The sequence below is a fragment of the Dendrobates tinctorius genome, unplaced genomic scaffold (assembly GCF_039654945.1).
Source record: "Dendrobates tinctorius isolate UK_male_01 unplaced genomic scaffold, ASM3965494v1 ptg000011l, whole genome shotgun sequence".
NCBI classification, from domain to species: Eukaryota; Metazoa; Chordata; class Amphibia; order Anura; family Dendrobatidae; genus Dendrobates; species Dendrobates tinctorius.
In genome coordinates, this window is record NW_027361679.1 from 36,650,070 (window position 1) to 36,666,962 (window position 16,893).

General features: G+C 43.6%; 1 protein-coding gene across 1 annotated transcript in view; it reads left to right on the forward strand.

The window, feature by feature from the left end:
• GRSF1 (G-rich RNA sequence binding factor 1) overlaps window positions 1-16,893 on the forward strand; it is a 50,865-nt gene that overhangs the window by 33,341 nt on the left and 631 nt on the right. Inside the window, exons 7-9 of the mRNA XM_073540980.1 lie at window positions 6,448-6,569; window positions 6,712-6,850; window positions 16,414-16,500. Of these exons, the coding sequence (XP_073397081.1) occupies window positions 6,448-6,569; window positions 6,712-6,850; window positions 16,414-16,463 (311 nt within the window). The 3' untranslated portion in view covers window positions 16,464-16,500. The remainder of the gene's footprint in view (window positions 1-6,447; window positions 6,570-6,711; window positions 6,851-16,413; window positions 16,501-16,893) is intronic.

The window sequence follows — 16,893 nt, forward strand, 5'->3', positions numbered from 1 at the left end:
CATCTCTTCGGATCCCAGCTGGACCAGATTATTAAAGACGCCACTGGAGGCACAAGCTCTCTTCTCCCTGAGTCCAAACCTCGCAGACACCCTCCAAAGCGTCAGTTTCGGCCCTTTCGATCTTTGTCGCGTCGCGATGACAGAACCTTTTTCCATCCACCAAAGGCCGCAAGCCCGCCAGGATAGGAAGAAGGTCTCCTTTAGGCCCACTCCCTCCTGGCGATCTCATTCCTCCCAAGGCAGGTCCTCCAGGTCCAGACCTGGATGGTCCACATCGGCATGACTATCAACAAAGTCCCGAGACGCCTTCCCAACTGGGCGGCCGACTCCTTTTCTTCTGAAACGTCTGGCTAGCCTCGGTGGAAGACCCTTGGGTCAGGGAAGTAGTATCCTCAGGATACAAGATAGAGTTCGTTTCTCAGCCCCGGGATCGCTTCTTCGAGTCCCGACCTCCAAAAGACCCCGCCTTAGTTCCGGGTTTCTTTGCATCCATCGCCTCTCTTCTCAGTTCCGGGGTGATTGTGCCCGTTCCCGAAACAGAACGTTTCACAGGGTTTTACTCAAATCTGTTTGTAGTGCCAGAAAAAGGCGGGCGGTTCGACCCATTCTGGATCTCAAATTACTGAACAAAAGGGTCCGCCTGCGACATTTCAGGATGAGGTCCCTTCGTTCAGTAATCGCTTCCATGGAGGCGCAGGAATTCATGTGCTCAATAGACATTCAAGATGTCTATCTGCATCTTTCCCAGGCATCAGAAATTCCTGTGTTTCGCAATTCATCAGGACCACTTCCAGTTTGTCGTCCTGCCATTCGGTCTCGCCACCACTCCCAGAGTATTTACAAAGATCATATCTGCGTTGATGGCCCTTTTGAGGATCAGAGGTCTCATACTCTTTCCGTACCTCGACGACATTCTAATCAAAGCTCCGTCTTTTCCCCAGGCTCTCAAAATTCTGACCATCGTTCTCGACACCCTGTCCAGATTCAGGTGGCTCGTCAGCAAAAGAAAGTCCTGCCTTGTTCCGACACAACGTCTTGTGTTTCTAGGCTTATTGTTCGACACCCGTCGATCGAGGGTCTTTCTCCCCGAAGAGAAGATGACCTCTCTACGACGGGATGCACGATCGCTGCAAAGCCCCCAGCTTCCATCTTTCCGGTCAGCCATGAGAGTCTTAGGAAAGATGGTGGTGACGGCCGAAGCGATTCCCTTTGCTCAATTCCACTCGAGACCGCTTCAACAGGTCATCCTGTCTTGGTGAAACACGTCTGTCTCTTCCCTGCATCGTCCAATTCGCCTCTCGTCCCGGGTCAAACAGTCCTTCAATTGGTGGCTGACGTCACATCTCATTTCCCTAGGCCGGTCATTCCTTCCGATACACTGGCAGATTGTGACAACGGATGCCAGCCTTCTCGGCTGGGGTGTGGTGTTTTGCAATCGGACTGACAACTCTGCCCATCAACGTCCTCGAGATACGGGCGATTTATCTGTCTCTCATTCACTGGGAAAGTCTTCTCAGGGGTCTGCCAATCCGGATTCAGACGGACAATGCCACAGCGGTGGCATACGTCAGCCACCAAGGGGGGACACTGAGTCCCTCGGCACTAGCGGAAGTGTCCAAAATTCTCCACTGGGCAGAGATATCAGTCCCAGCGATATCCGCGGTGCACATTCCCGGCGTGGATAACTGGGCCGCCGACTTTCTCAGCCACGAGGGCCTCGTGGCGGGAGAGTGGTCCTTACATCCAGACGTCTTCCACCAGCTTTGCCTTCGTTGGGAGACACCGGACATAGATCTGCTGGCGTCTCGCCTGAACAGGAAGGTCCCACAACTCGTCTCCAGGGCCCGAGATCCTCTCGCAGTGGGCGCCGATGCTCTGACCATTCCCTGGTCTCAGTTCAAGCTCCCCTATCTGTTTCCTCCCCTTCCTCTTCTTCCCAAACTGTTGAAGAAAATCAAGGCGGAAGGGGTACCAGTCATTCTCATCTCTCCGGATTGGCCCAGAAGGTCTTGGTCTTGGCCCATAGTCAACCTTCTCGCGGACGCCCCCTGGAAGCTTCCAGACAGATCAGATCTGCTGTCTCAGGGTCCAATCTGCCACCCCAATTCTTGGCCGCTCAATTTAACGGCGTGGCTGTTGAAACCTTGGTTCTGAAACGGTCAGGTTTTTTGGATCAGGTTATTCACACCATGATCCGGGCTAGAAAGCTGTCGTCTTCCAGAATTTATTATCATACGTGGAAGGCCTATTTTACTTGGTGCGAGTCCAATGACATACCGCCCATGTCCTTTTCACTCCCTTCTATCCTGGCGTTCCTCCAGGCAGGCCTAGACGTGGGCCTTGCTCCCAGCTCTCTAAAGGGTCAAGTCTCGGCGCTTTCCATTCTTTTCCAGAAGACGTTCTCCTCCCGACCGCAGGTCAAGACTTTTCTTCAGGGGGTGGCTCATGCAGCACCTCCGTACCACGCACCCGTGGATCCATGGGATCTGTCTGGTCCTGGAGGCTCTACAAGGTTCGCCCTTTGAACCTCTCAGGGAAGTTTCCCTATCCCTTCTCTCCTGGAAAGTAGCCTTTCTGGTGGCCATCACCTCCATCCGGCACGTGTCTGAATTGGCGGCCCTTGTCGCCCTCTTTTTTTGGTGCTCCACCAGGATAAGGTGGTCCTGCGGCCCCCGCCTATCTTCCAAAGGTGGTGTCCACTTTTCACCTAAATGAGGACATTGTTCTTCCGTCCTTTTGTCCTGGTCCAATCCACCCTCTTGAATGCACCTTGAACAAGCTAGACCTGGTCAGGGCGATGAAGATCTACCTGGCTAGGACGGTTTCCTTGCGGAAGACAGACTCACTTTTCATCATTCCAGATGGTGCGCGGAAAGGTCAGCCGGCCTCCAAGGCTACTATTGCTCGCTGGATCAGATCGGCAATTTTGGAAGCCTACTGGGTCAAGCATCGAGTGCCCCCTCCTGGAATTAGAGCTCACTCTACCCGAGTAGTGGGTGCCTCCTGGGCGGTGCGCCACAGAGCTTCTGCGCTGCAGCTTTGCAAAGCTGCAACCTGGTCTTCGGTCCACACGTTTGCCAAATTTTACAAGGTCCACAGCTACGCTTCGGCAGATGCCAGCCTAGGCAGAAGGATCTTGCAGGCGGCAGTGGAGAGTTCTCAGACCTAATGGAAGTTTGCTTCTCCCTCCCCAGGGACTGCTTTGGGACGTCCCATGGTTCCTATGTCCCCCAATGAAGCGATGGAGAAAACAGGATTTTTGGTTGCTTACCGTAAAATCTGTTTCTCGGAGCCTTCATTGGGGGACACAGCACCCTCCCATGTTCTACAACTCCTGTTCTTGTTTTGTGTGTTGGTTACAGTTGAGTTGTCTGTTCTGTTTCACTCTATTTTGTTACTTCTCCTACTGCTTTCTCACTCACTGACTAAATTAGTGCCGGTCGGTGGGGTGTATACTGCGGAGGAGGAGCTAACCTTTTTCTGTGCATAGTGTCAGCCTCCTAGTGGTAGCAGCATACACCCATGGTTCCTGTCTCCCCCCCCCCCCCCCCCCCAAATGAAGGCTCCGAGAAACAGATTTTACGGTAAGGCCTGCTTCACACATCTGTTTTTCCCCATCAATCAAAATCCGCCGTTTTGCCAAAGAAAGGATCCGCTATTTTTCTTGGCGGATCCGTTTTTCCCCCATTGACTTGTATTAACGGCGGATTTCTCTCCCTCTCCCGCTCTCTCCCTCCTCCCCGAGTAGCAGTTCCTTTAAAAATTCTTCCTTCGCCGGATCCGTTAAAACAATGGTCCGGTGGCCATCGTTGTGGTCAGTACAGGAACGGATCCGTTGTCTGCCATTTTAGCGGATTTTAACTGATAGAAAAAACTGATGTGTGAAACAGGCCTAAGCAACCAAAAATCCTGTTTTTTGCATCACCACATTTTGATAGCTATAATTTTTCCATAGTTTGGCCCACAGTCATGTGAGGTCTTGTTTTTTTTGCGGGACGAGTTGACGATTTTATTGGTACCGTTTTCGGGTACATGACTTATTTTTAATCGCCTTCTATTCCGATTTTTGGAAAGCAGAATGAACAAAAAACAGAAATTCAGGAGTTTTTTTTTTTTGGGGTGGAGTGGAGGTTATGCTGTTTCGTGTGTGGTAAAATTGATAAGGCAGTTTCATTCTTCGGTTCAGTACGACTGCAGCGATACCGCATTTTTATATATATATATATATATATATATATATATATATATATATATATATATATATATATATATATATATATATATATATATATATATATATATATATATATATATATATATATATATATATATAAAAATAATTTTTTTATGTTTTGGCGCTTTTATACAATAAAAATTAAAAGAAAAAATAATTTTTGCATCGTTTTCTTCTAAGAGCTATAACTATTTGTCCGCTGATGGAGCTGTATGGCGCCTTGTTTTTTGCGGGACAAGATGACGTTTTCAGCGGTACCATGTTTATATCTGTCTTTTTGATCGCGTGTTATTCCACTTTTTTGTTTGGCAGTACGATGATAAAGCATTATTTTTTGCCTTTTTTTTTTTTAATTTATTTTTTATGGTGTTCACTAAAGGGTTTAACTAGTGGGACAGTTTTATAGGCCTGGTCGTTGCAGACACAGCAATACCAAACGTGTACTTTTATTGTTTTTCATTCAAATATTTATTTAGAGGCAGAATTTTTTTTTTTTTTTTTTTTTTTTACTTTGGCCCACTATGGGACTATCATTTTTTGCAGGCTGATGATGAAGCAGTATCTGCATGCTATAGAAACTGTCAGCTTTGCAGTGACTGACTTGCTGATCATGCACTGTGCATGATCAGCATGTTTCCTAGCTCTGGTGACCTGGTTATTGTCATGACTACACCGGGTCACCATGGCAGCGATAGGGACCACGCATCACGCCGTAGGGTCTCTGATCAAAACGCAGTGGGGCTGTCAGCCCACTGCTGGCTTCCTGAATGCAGTGTTTTATTGCAGAATTTGGGGGGTTAAAGTGCTGGGAGCGGTGTGTGACCGCTCCTGGCGCTTAGTGCTGGGTGTCAGCTGTCTGAATCAGCTGACACCCGGCGGCAATCGCCCGCGCACACCCTTGTGCATGAGCGATCGCAATGATGTATTATTCCGTCCCTGGTGAAATAGGCCCGGGGCACATGGATGGAATATTACGTCCGATGTTAGAAAGGGGATAATGCACATTAAAAAGTCCAAAATTTTTGCACAACTCGGGCAAAGTTGAGCAAATTTTGCTATTTTCACGTCAAAACGGGTGTTTTTTTTTTTTTGTTTTTTTTTTGTTTTTTTAGGCGGGAATGGATCAGGGCGACAATGAGGGTTTTTGTTGTTTTCATGGTGAGAAAGGGGCGGATTCTAGAGATGTTCTTTAGGTATAAGCGCAAGAGCGGGCAAGAGATGGTATATGAGAGGTGAAGGAGAGACTGGTGTCAAACATAACACCCAGACAAGCGCGCCTGCTGTCAGGGTGTTATGTTGCCACCCACGGAGAGGGAAATATCTGATTTGGGGAGGTTAGTTGTAGGGTATTTCTCACGAGCTTATAATACAGAGCAGTTTAAAGACACTCCCCCAGGGAATCCTGTGAGCCACGTCCCCTTGGCAAATACAATTCAAAGTGGCACTAAATAAAAGACCCAGATCTCTGGAACCGTATGGCGGATTAAAAAAAAAAAAAAAAAAAAAAAGTGTTGGGAATAAAATAACAGCAAAATCCTGCCGACTTTTGACCTGGTGATAGGTGTTTAAGTGCTGAGAAGCGGCTTTACCCCTAATCTACTATGGTGAAATAGAATTTGTTTTAGTTTAGCAAAACCTATAAGTTATACTATAAATGACGAAGAAGCGGTGAAACGCGCGTTGAGGCGGCGGGCCAGGGGGATTTGTACACACTTTTTAATGTAAGTCTTGGTTACTATCTATTGATGGGCATTTTTGCACTGATTATGCACTAACAAGCACTTTATTAGTTTCATGGTGTGACTAGCCAGATCGGGTGAATTGAAATCCCAGTTTTGGGCTCATATTAATTGATATTAACTGGTACAGTCTATTAATATATATTAACAGTGTAGCACTTGTCACTCTTTTTTTTGCCTGCCATTAGGTATTATATATATTGTGCCTTTATATTGAATACTGATCCATTTAATCCCTGTATTTTTTGCCTGCACAGTGATTTGCTCTGTTATATTATTGTATTTTGATTTAATAAAATGTATTTGTTTTATTCTTAAAAACTCGTGGATCCTTTTTGCTTGCAGTAGCATGAAATGGTGGTGTGGTATATACAGTTGTATACAGTTCTGAGATTTGATTAATCCATGATTTATGGGAATTTTGGAAATTTTTATAAACTGCAAATGTCTAAATTTGCTTCTTTCCTCCCACAGATTATGGGAAGGACATGCCTGTGAAGGCAGCGGATGCCAGTGAATTCCCAGTTGCATCACCAGTCCATGATATCCACATTCGAGGACTCCCGTTCCATGCGTCTGGGCAAGATATTGCAAATGTGAGTTAACAATATGCCGTGAAAATCTTTAGATAATAGGGTCTTATATAAATATATACGGTAAACATTTGGAAAAAAAAGTGAAAAATCCACATTTGGCAAGAACACCTTTTTTTTTTTTTTTTTTTTCTCCCCTAAACAGTTTTTCCACCCTGTGATGCCACTGAAGATAAATATTGAATACAGTGCAGATGCAGGAGGAACATCTGGGGAAGCTGTAGTAAGATTTTTGACCCATGAGGATGCTGTAGCTGCCATGGCTAAAAACAGATGCCACATGCGTAAGTATTCTACCATTCACATAACATTAGTGATTAATTCCTTTTTTTCGTTATAAGCATAACTTAAAATGGTCTGATACAAGCAAAGTAAATGTGCAACAAGTAGAATGGTTGCTTGAACCACTTCAACCCCACTCCCTGAGTCTGTTTTCACATTCCTGACAGATCAATTTTGAAAATTGACCATTGTCACTTTATGGTAATAACTCAGGTACGCTTTGACAGATTCCAGTGATTCTGAGGTTGTTTTTTTGTGACACATTGTACTTCATGTTAGTGGTAAATCTTGGGCGATATGGTATGTGTTCAACCAAAATTTAGAACATTTAGCAACATTAAAACTTTTACTTTTTATGCCCTTAACCCCTTCACGACCTTGGACGTATCCATTTGACCAGGTTTGTATGTACTGGACTACCTATCTTGGAGTAATGGCTAGGTACAGGCGATTTTGCGGCACAAAAGCTGTGCACGCGTGCTATCACGCTTGATGTTCAGCTGACACTCGCTGCCAGGATTGGTGCCCGCTCTGCTTCCCGTAGTTTCACCCTCTAAATGATTTGATCAATAGCTATCGCAGCATTTAGAATGTAGGGAGAGGGAAGGGCTGATCGTTGCCATGGTGGCTTGATGTTGCCATACAGGTGCGTCTCACAAAATTAGAATATCATCTGTGAGGCAGTGACCGGTGTCACAGGTAAGGGTCGCTGTTTGGTCTCCCTGGGATGCGCACAGAAGAATATTGAGGGCATAGGGGGGCATTGCAGTCGCAGGCGTAGCTGTGATTGCAATGGTGAAGCAGTAACCAGTGTCAAAGTTAGGAGGTCACTGTTTATTCTTCCCAGGATCTGCATGGAGGCGTATGAAGGCCATAGGAGTGCATTGCAGTCACGGGCATAGCTGTGACTGCAATGCAGACTAAAAATAAGTGCTAGCCTTGGACATGCTAGTTCCAAGGCAGATGTAGGGAAAACCTGCTCTGGGATGTTGTGTTGTGAAACAGACTACAAGTTGGTAGTCGTGCAGTCCATTTCATACCAGGCCCGTGTTTTCCACGTGGCTGAAGGCCACAGGTTCCTATGTTAAAAGCCCTGCAGGAAAGGGTTTGGGTGTGTCAGGGCCAGTTTCAGTTTGGTGTAGATGAGAGTGCAGAGCAGTGGCTCAGCAGAGCTTTGTCTGTGTGAAAAAACACAGGCAGAGTTGAGCCAATAGGCCTGGCACCCTCAGCGTACACAGCGTTGCTGCAATCCACGGTAACTGGTCTCAGAGGTGAAAGTCTTGTGCCCAAGGCGAACCGGAGGTAGACTGTCCTGCGCCCGAAGGAGGACTAGCAAACAGGTGGATATGGTACCCGGCTGTAATCCAGAGGATATCAAGGACAGTGTACAGCTGTGAGTAAGAGACATTAACACGGCGGTGCAGTCGCCCACGACTACTGGTCAAAGAAGTCCAGCGTATTTTGTGTATGTAAATGGAAGGATGCCGTGTAGTATGTAGTGCGGTGAAATGGACACTAATACTATGCACTGAGATTATATGCACTTGTGTGTATTTGGACATGTAATGCTGTGAAGAAACACATTAAAGGAGTATTGTGTTTGAACTTTGTGGGTCCCTGCCTCATCGCTGCATACGGTGCTACCGGTGCACTACACATCAAAAAGTCAATTTATTTCAGTTCTTCAATACAAAAAGGGAAATTCCTATATTATATAGTCATTACAAAGAGTGATCTATTTCAAGTGTTTATTTCTATTTATGTTGATGATTGTGGCTTACAGCCAATGAAAACCCAAAAGTTGTTATCTCAGTAAATTAGAATACTTTATAAAAACCAGCTTGAAAAATGATTTTAAAATTCGAAATATTGGCTTACTGAAATGTATATTCAGTAAATGCACTCAATACTTGGTCGGGGCTTCGTTTGCACCAATTATTGCATCAGTGCGGCGTGGCATGGAGGCGATCAGCCTGTGGCACTGCTGAGGTGTTATGGAAGCCCAGGTTTCTTTGATAGAAGCCTTCAGCTCATCTGCATTGTTGGGACTGGTGTCTCTCATCTTCCTTTTGACAATACCCCATAGTTTCACTATGGGGTTAAGGTCAGGTGAGTTTGCTGGCCAATCAAGCACAGTGATTCTGTTTGTAAACTAGGTATTGGTACTTTTGGCAGTGTGAACAGGAGCCAAGTCCTGCTGGAGAATTAAATTTCCATCTCCAAAAAGCTTGTCGGCAGAGGGAAGCATGAAGTGCTCTAAAATTTCCTGGTAGACGGCTGCATTGGCTTTGGTCTTGATAAAACACAGTGGACCTACACCAGCAGATAACATGGCTCCACAAAACATCATTGATTGTGGAAACTTCATACTAGCACTCAAGCAGCTTGGATTGTTTGTCTCTCCACTCTTCCTCCAGACTCTGGGACCTTTATTTCCAAATGAAATGCAAAATTTGCTTTCATCTGAAAACACCTTGGACCATTGAGCAGCAGTCCAGTTCTTTTTCTCCTTGGCCTAGGTAAGACGCTTCTGGCGTTGTCTACTGGTCATAAGGGGCTTGACACAAGGAATGTAACACTTGTAGCCCATGTCCTGGATACGTCTGTGTGTGGTGGCTCTTGAAGCAATGACTCCAGCAACAGTCCACTCCTTGTGAATCTCTCCCGAATTTTTGAATGGCCTTTTCTTAACAATCCTTTCAAGGCTGTGGTTATCTCGGTTGCTTGTCCAGCTTTTTCTACCACACTCTTTCCTTCCACTCAACTTTCCATTAATATGCTTGGATACAGCACTCGGTGAACAGACAGCTTCTTTAGCAATGACCTTTTGAGGCTTACCCTCCTTGTGGAGTGTGTCAATGACTGCCTTCTGGACATCTGTCAAGTCAGCAGTTTTCCCCATGATTGTGGAACCTTCTGAAACAGACTAAGGGAACCTTTTGCTTAGGAAGCATTTGCAGGTGTTTTTTGTTAAAATTCTAATTTACTGAGATAATGACTTTTGGGTTTTCATTAGCTGTAAGCCATTAATCATCAATATTAACGGAAATCAACACTTGAAACAGATCACTCTGTTTGTAATGACTCTATATAATGAGTTTCACTTTTTATATTGAAGAACTGAAATAAATTAACTTTTTGATGATATTCTAATTTTGTGAGAAGCACCTGTATTGACATCCATGTCGCCATGTCTTGCAAATTAGGTAGATCATGTGCAATGCATGATCTAACTTGTGTCGGTGCAGCACTGACCATTATAAAGCATAGCAATGCTCCTGTACTGCTATGCTTAATAATTGCGATCAGAGCTGTGACAGTCCAAAAGAAGAACATAGTAAAAATCACAAAAAAATTATACCAAGAAATAAATATTTTTATGAATAAAAAAAATTAAAATACACCTACCGTATTTGGTATCTGTGCGTCCGGAACGATCTCTCCAGTGAACACCATAAAAAATCAATGCCTTTTCATCATACTGCAGAACAAAACTTGGAATAAAACGCAATAAAAAAGATGAATGTAAATAAAAGCGGTATCGTTGAAAACATCATCTTGTCCCGCAAAAAACAAGCTGCCATACAGCTCCACCAGCAGAAAAATAAGTTATAGCTCTCAGCTAAAATGTGTAAAAGCGACAAAACATTAAATGTTATATCACTGTAATCGTACTGACACAAAGAATAAAGCTGCCTTATCAATTTTACCACAGGTGGAACGGCATAAAAAAACCCATTCCTTAATTGCTAGTTTTTCTTCATTCTGCCTGACCTGGAAACCATCTGCAGGGACCTTGAAGACTTAGGCAAGAAAGTGAAAGAACTGGGAGCGCAGGTGGTCTTCTCTTCCATCCTCCCAGTGGATGGCCATGGAACAAGGAGGTGGAATAAGATTCTGCAGGTGAACAACTGGCTACGTCGATGGTGCCGTCAGCAACGATTTGGATTTCTGGATCACGGAGTGAACTACTTATACGATGGACTACTTGCTAGAGATGGGGTGCACCTTATGAAGACTGGAAAGCATATATTTGGAAGTCACCTTGCTACACTTGTAAGGAGAGCTTTAAACTAGAACAATATGGGAAGGGAAGCAAAAGACCAGAAAAAGCCATACACCTGACAAATGCTATTGAGAACTCTGCTATTAGAAGTGGAAAGGAAGAACATAGACGAAAGAATCTAATTAATAAAAATATTGGAGAAAGAGAAACCAATCACAAACTAAAATGTTTCTATACTAATGCACAAAGCATGGGCAACAAACAAGGAGAATTGGAACTACTAACACAGGAAAAGAAATATGATGTCATTGGAATCACTGAAACTTGGTGGGACGATACACATGATTGGAATACAAGACTAGAAGGATACAACTTATTTGCAAGAAACAGACTTGATAAACGAGGAGGGGGTGTCGCATTGTATGTTAGAAACGCGTATATCTGCACAGAGATTGAAGCTTCTGAGACTGGGAGTTCTGTGGAAACTGTTTGGGTAAGAATAGTAGGACAGAACAATGGAAAGGACACCATTGTAGGCATTTACTACAGGCCGCCTGTGCAAGCTGAAGATATGGATGAACTCTTTATGCATCAAATGGCCAAGTTCTCCAAAAAATATGACATAGTTGTCATGGGAGATTTCAACTATCCAGACATTTGTTGGGAATCTCTCAGGCAAAACTAACAGGTCAAGGAAATTCTTATCCTCTCTTGCTGACAACTTTATCTTCCAAAAGGTAAGGGAGAAAACAAGGGGAACTGCTACCTTGGATCTAATCCTTATAAACAGGGAGGAAATGGTTGAGGAGGTAAAAGTGACTGGGACCCTAGGAGGTAGCGACCATGCTATTTTAGAATTTTGGATAACTAGAGGCGGAAGACCTGTGAAGACTCAGACGTCAAGGTTAGATTTCAGAAAGGCAGATTTTAAGGGATTCAGAAAGAGAATTGGAGGGATCCAATGGCTGGATATCCTTAAAGACAAAAATGTCCAGGAAGGATGGGAAATCTTGAAAAATGAAATTCTCAAAGCACAGTTGTTAACAATTCCGAAAAGAGGGAAGAATAGGAAGCATTTAAGGAAACCAGGATGGATGAACACAGAACTTAAGCACATGCTAAAAAGGAAGAAAAAAATGTTTATAAAATGGAAAGAGGGAGGCATATCTAAAGAAGAATATAATGCTGTCTGCACAAATCAGATTAGCTAAAGCTGAAAATGAATTGAGGCTTGCAAGAGATGTCAAAAGCAATAATAAAGGATTTTGGGGATATGTCAAAAGTAAAAGAAAAGTCAAAGATGCTATAGGATTTTTACAGGATGAAAATGATGAAATGGTAAGACAGGATGTTGAGAAGGCTGAACTTTTAAATTCCTATTTTGCATGTTTTCTCTCAGAAAGGAAATGTAACATCAACTGTTATTCACTGTCCTATTAAGGGAATAGAAGAATCCAGGATATCTATAAACAGAAAGATAGTGAGGAAACACTTAGCTAACCTAAATGAATTCAAGTCTCCAGGTCCAGATGAATTACACCCCAGAGTACTGAAGGAGATAGCAGAAGAAATTTTTGAACCCCTCTCCATAATCTTTGAAAATTCTTGGAGAACAGGAGAAGTGCCAGAAGACTGGAGAAGAGCAAATGTTGTTCCTATCTTCAAAAAGGGGAAGAAGGTGGACCCAGGCAACTATAGGCCGGTGAGTCTGACTTCTATACCAGGAAAGATCTTTGAACAAATTATTAAACAACATGTATGTCAATACCTGGATAAGAATGAAGTGATTAAACAGAGTCAGCATGGGTTTGTAACTAATAAGTCATGTCAGACTAACTTAATTTCGTTCTATGACGGTATCACTGATTGGGTGGATCAAGGAAATGCTGTAGATATAGTATATCTTGACTTCAGCAAAGCATTTGACAAAGTCTCTCATACAATCCTTATTGAAAAAATGACTAAGTATGGAATGGACAAGGCAACTGTTAGGTGGATTCATAACTGGCTTAGTGATCGGACCCAAAGAGTGGTCGTAAATGGCTGCACATCCAGTTGGAAGAATGTCTCAAGTGGGGTACCACAGGGCTCTGTCCTGGGCCCTGTCCTGGGCCCTGTATTGTTCAACATCTTTATCAACGATTTAGATGAAGGAATTGAGGGTAAACTGATTAAATTTGCTGATGACACAAAGCTAGGAGGGATAGCTAATACTAGAGAAGAGAGAGAGAGGATTCAAAAAGATTTAAATAAACTGGAGAAGTGGGCAGTAACTAACAGAATGGTTTTTAACAGGGAGAAATGCAAAGTACTACATCTGGGCAATAAAAATGAAAAAAGCATATATAGAATGGGAGGAATAGGGCTAAGTGACAGCACATGTGAAAAAGACTTGGGTATACTAATAGATCACAGAGTGAATATGAGTCAACAGTGTGATGCAGCAGCAAAAAAGGCAAATGCAATTCTAGGATGTATTAACAGAAGCATACAGTCTAGATCACGTGAAGTCATTATTTCCCTCTACTCCTCTTTGGTCAGACCTCATCTGGAATATTGTGTCCAGTTTTGGGCACCACATTTTAAAAAAGACATCAACAAACTGGAGCAAGTTCAGAAAAGAGCGACCAGAATGGTGACCGGTCTGCAAACCCTGTCTTATGAGGAAAGGTTGCAGGATTTGGGAATGTTTAGTTTGCAAAAGAGAAGACTGAGAGGAGACTTAATAGCTGTCTACAAATATCTAAAGGGCTGTCACATTGTAGAAGGATCAACTTTATTCTCATTTGCACAAGGAAAGACTAGAAGCAATGGGATGAAACTGAATGGGAGGAGACACAGATTAGATATTAGAAAAAACTTTTTGACAGAGTGATCAATGAGTGGAACAGGCTGCCACGAGAAGTGGTGAGTTCTCCTTCAATGGAAGTCTTCAAACAGAGGCTGGACAGACATCTGACAGGGATGATTTAGCGAATCCTGCTTTGAGCAGGGGGTTGGACCAGATGGCCCAGGAGGTCCCTACCAACTCTACGATTCTATGATTCTATGCCTCCCAAAAATCGGAAGAGGTGATTTTAAAAAAAAAAATAAAGTTGTGTTACAGAGAATGGTACCAATACAAGCGTCAGCTCGTCCCTCAAAAAACAAGCCCTCACATGACTCGAATATGTCTGCAGAAATATGGAAAAATTATAGCTGTCAAAATAAGGAGATGCAAAAACTTGTTTTTGAGGGGGAAAAAAAAAAAAAAAGCATCTTTTAGGCAAAGTGCCCACGTTGCAGAAATGCTGCGGGTAAAACGCATGCGGAATTCGCATGCATTTTCCAAAAAAACAAAAGCGTTTTAGCTTGCAGAATGCTTGCACTTTCCAAGCAATTTGAAGCATCGCTTGGAAAAGTGATTCAAAAAGAGAAAGTCGGCTCACCTGAAGGCATGTGTAGTGGATAGCCCAGACCACGTGCAGTCTTCACGCAGTAACCAAGGAAAAAGAAAAAAGGTCCAGCTTTGCAAATTCAAGTCCAATTTATTGTTTAAAAACAAGTCCAAAACAGAGCAAAAAATAGTGTGTTCACATGAGTAACAAGTAGTAGATTACGCGTGTCGAACAATAGCTTGTTCTTTCTCAAAACTGAGAGAACAAGCTATTGTTCGAAACGCGTAATCTACTACTTGTTACTCATGTGAACACACTATTTTTTGCTCTGTTTTGGACTTGTTTTTAACCATAAATTGGACTTGAATTTGCAAAGCTGGACCTTTTTTCTTTTTCCTTGGAAAAGTGATTGACAGGTTGGTCACACTTGTCAAGCATAGTGCTTGACAAGTGTGACCAACTTTTTACTATTGATGCTGCCTATGCAGCATCAAGAGTAAAATATATAATGTTAAAAATAATTAAAAAAAATAGAGGTACTTGCCCTCCGTCGGCCCCTGGAGTCATCCTGCCCCTCATTGGCATCACTCAAGACCGCTACGTCTTCAGAGGTCATTTGCACAATGCAGCACCCGGGGGTCCGGTCCGATGGATGTCCGGGTCCGGCGCCTCCCATCTTCTAGAGATGACGTCCTCCTTCTTGCTTCTGTCGCGCTCCTGCACAGGCGTACTTTATCTGCCCTGTTGAGGGCAGAGGAAAGTACTGCAGTGCGCTGGTGCTGAGCCTCTCTGACCTTTCCTGGCATGACAGAAGCAAGGAGGAGGATGTCATCGCTAGAAGATGGGAGGCGCTGGACCCGGGCCACGACACCCATCGGACCAGACACCCGGTTGAGTATAATAACTCGTTTTTCTCATCTTTCAGGTTACATCGGGGGCTTATCTACAACATTACAGAATGCTGTAGATAAGCCCCTGATGGTGGTGGCTTCAGCTTATATACGAAAAAATAGGTGACAGATTCCCTTTAAACCATTCCAGCAAAATCTGATCTCCAATATGGCGCTTCATCCCAACTGAGCTTTGCACTGTGCCTCAAAAGTAGTTTTCAACCATATTTGGTGTATGAGTGGGTACCAAGTGTTTCTTGTTAAGAAGGATTAACAGTTGATAAGTAATTTCTCATTTTTCCAATAAAACTTACAAAATCAATTTTTTTTATGGACTATATCACATTTGAAGTGACTTTGAAGGCCCTATGTGACAGCAAATACCCAAAAGTGACACCATTTTAAAAAGTGCACTCCTCAAAGTGCTCAAAATCACATTCAAGAAGCTTAGTAACCCTTTATGGGCTTTACCGGAATTAAAGTAATGTCGAAGGAATACAATTAAAATTGTACTTTTTCCCACAAAAATATTGCTTTAGTCCCAAACTTTACATTTTTAATGGGGCAACAAGAGAAAATAGACCACAGCAGGATTCAACTTTTGGAGTGCAAACGACCTGTGGTGAGGTAATGACAGGCTGGAGCATCATATGACTGCACAGAGCCCTCCCACTTATTACCTCACCACAGGTCCTGTAAGAGGAAGCTGCATTGGTTTTAGTGCGGTGTCTGCAGGACCTGTAGTGACATAATGAAGAGGGAGGGCTCTGTTCTGTCATGTGATGCTCCAGCCCGCCCTCTTCGTTACCTCTCCACAGGTCCTATAATGACAGGAGCACTCAGCATCAGCCCACGCTGTGCTGTCAGGTATGCAACTGCGGTGATATTTCCTGTGGCACCCTTCTCCTGCCTCCTCCTTTTCCACCGGACACATGGTCTCCCCAGCTGCTGCAGGAATCTGGCGCTGGGGAAATCATGTGGGTCCACTGTTTAAGTGAAGGAATATTCATTTGCTGCTAACCATTGGGACCACATGATTTCCCCAGCGCCGGAGTTCGGCAGCGACGACACTTTCCTGCCTCCTGTGTGTGCGATCCCCACATGTTACATTCGGACCTTAAGACGCACCCCACATTGTCTCCCAAATTTGGACGAAAAAAGTGCGTCTTATGGTCTGAAAAATACGATAGACTTAAATGAGTTGTTAAAGCTGTTTTAAAATCCATTTAAAAAAAAGTATTCCGTGCATATATTCAACTAAAATTTACCATCAATTTTTTTCCCCCTTTTAGAATCTGGATACTTAGAACTGTTCCTGAATTCATCACCAGATGGTAAATGAGATCAGTTTTGGTCGTGTTGTTGCCCACCTTAAAAAGGTATTACTAATAATAAAAATACTTGTGGTAATAAGGTTTTGTACATTGTAAATGGGCATTAAGCGCTGCTTTTACTTGCTGGAGCGGCCACTAAACATACTGACAGAGTAGTGGAGTTCTAGTCCATACGCTCTTTTCATCCGGGTGCTGCCAGAGCTGGTAACAAGTGGGTGCAGCTGGTGACGGCCCTCCATCAATATGATAATGGTGACGCATGCTAATTTCATCGTTAACATAGTAGTGGAGACCCCATTTAACAACCGGCATGTATGAACCTGACATCTCTTACTAGTGTATGGGATTGTGTGCCATAGGGGATCCGTGAAATAACTTTCTCTCCTTCCTTGAGATCTAGTTCTGAATTCTATAATCGGTGATATAATTTGTGTGGGA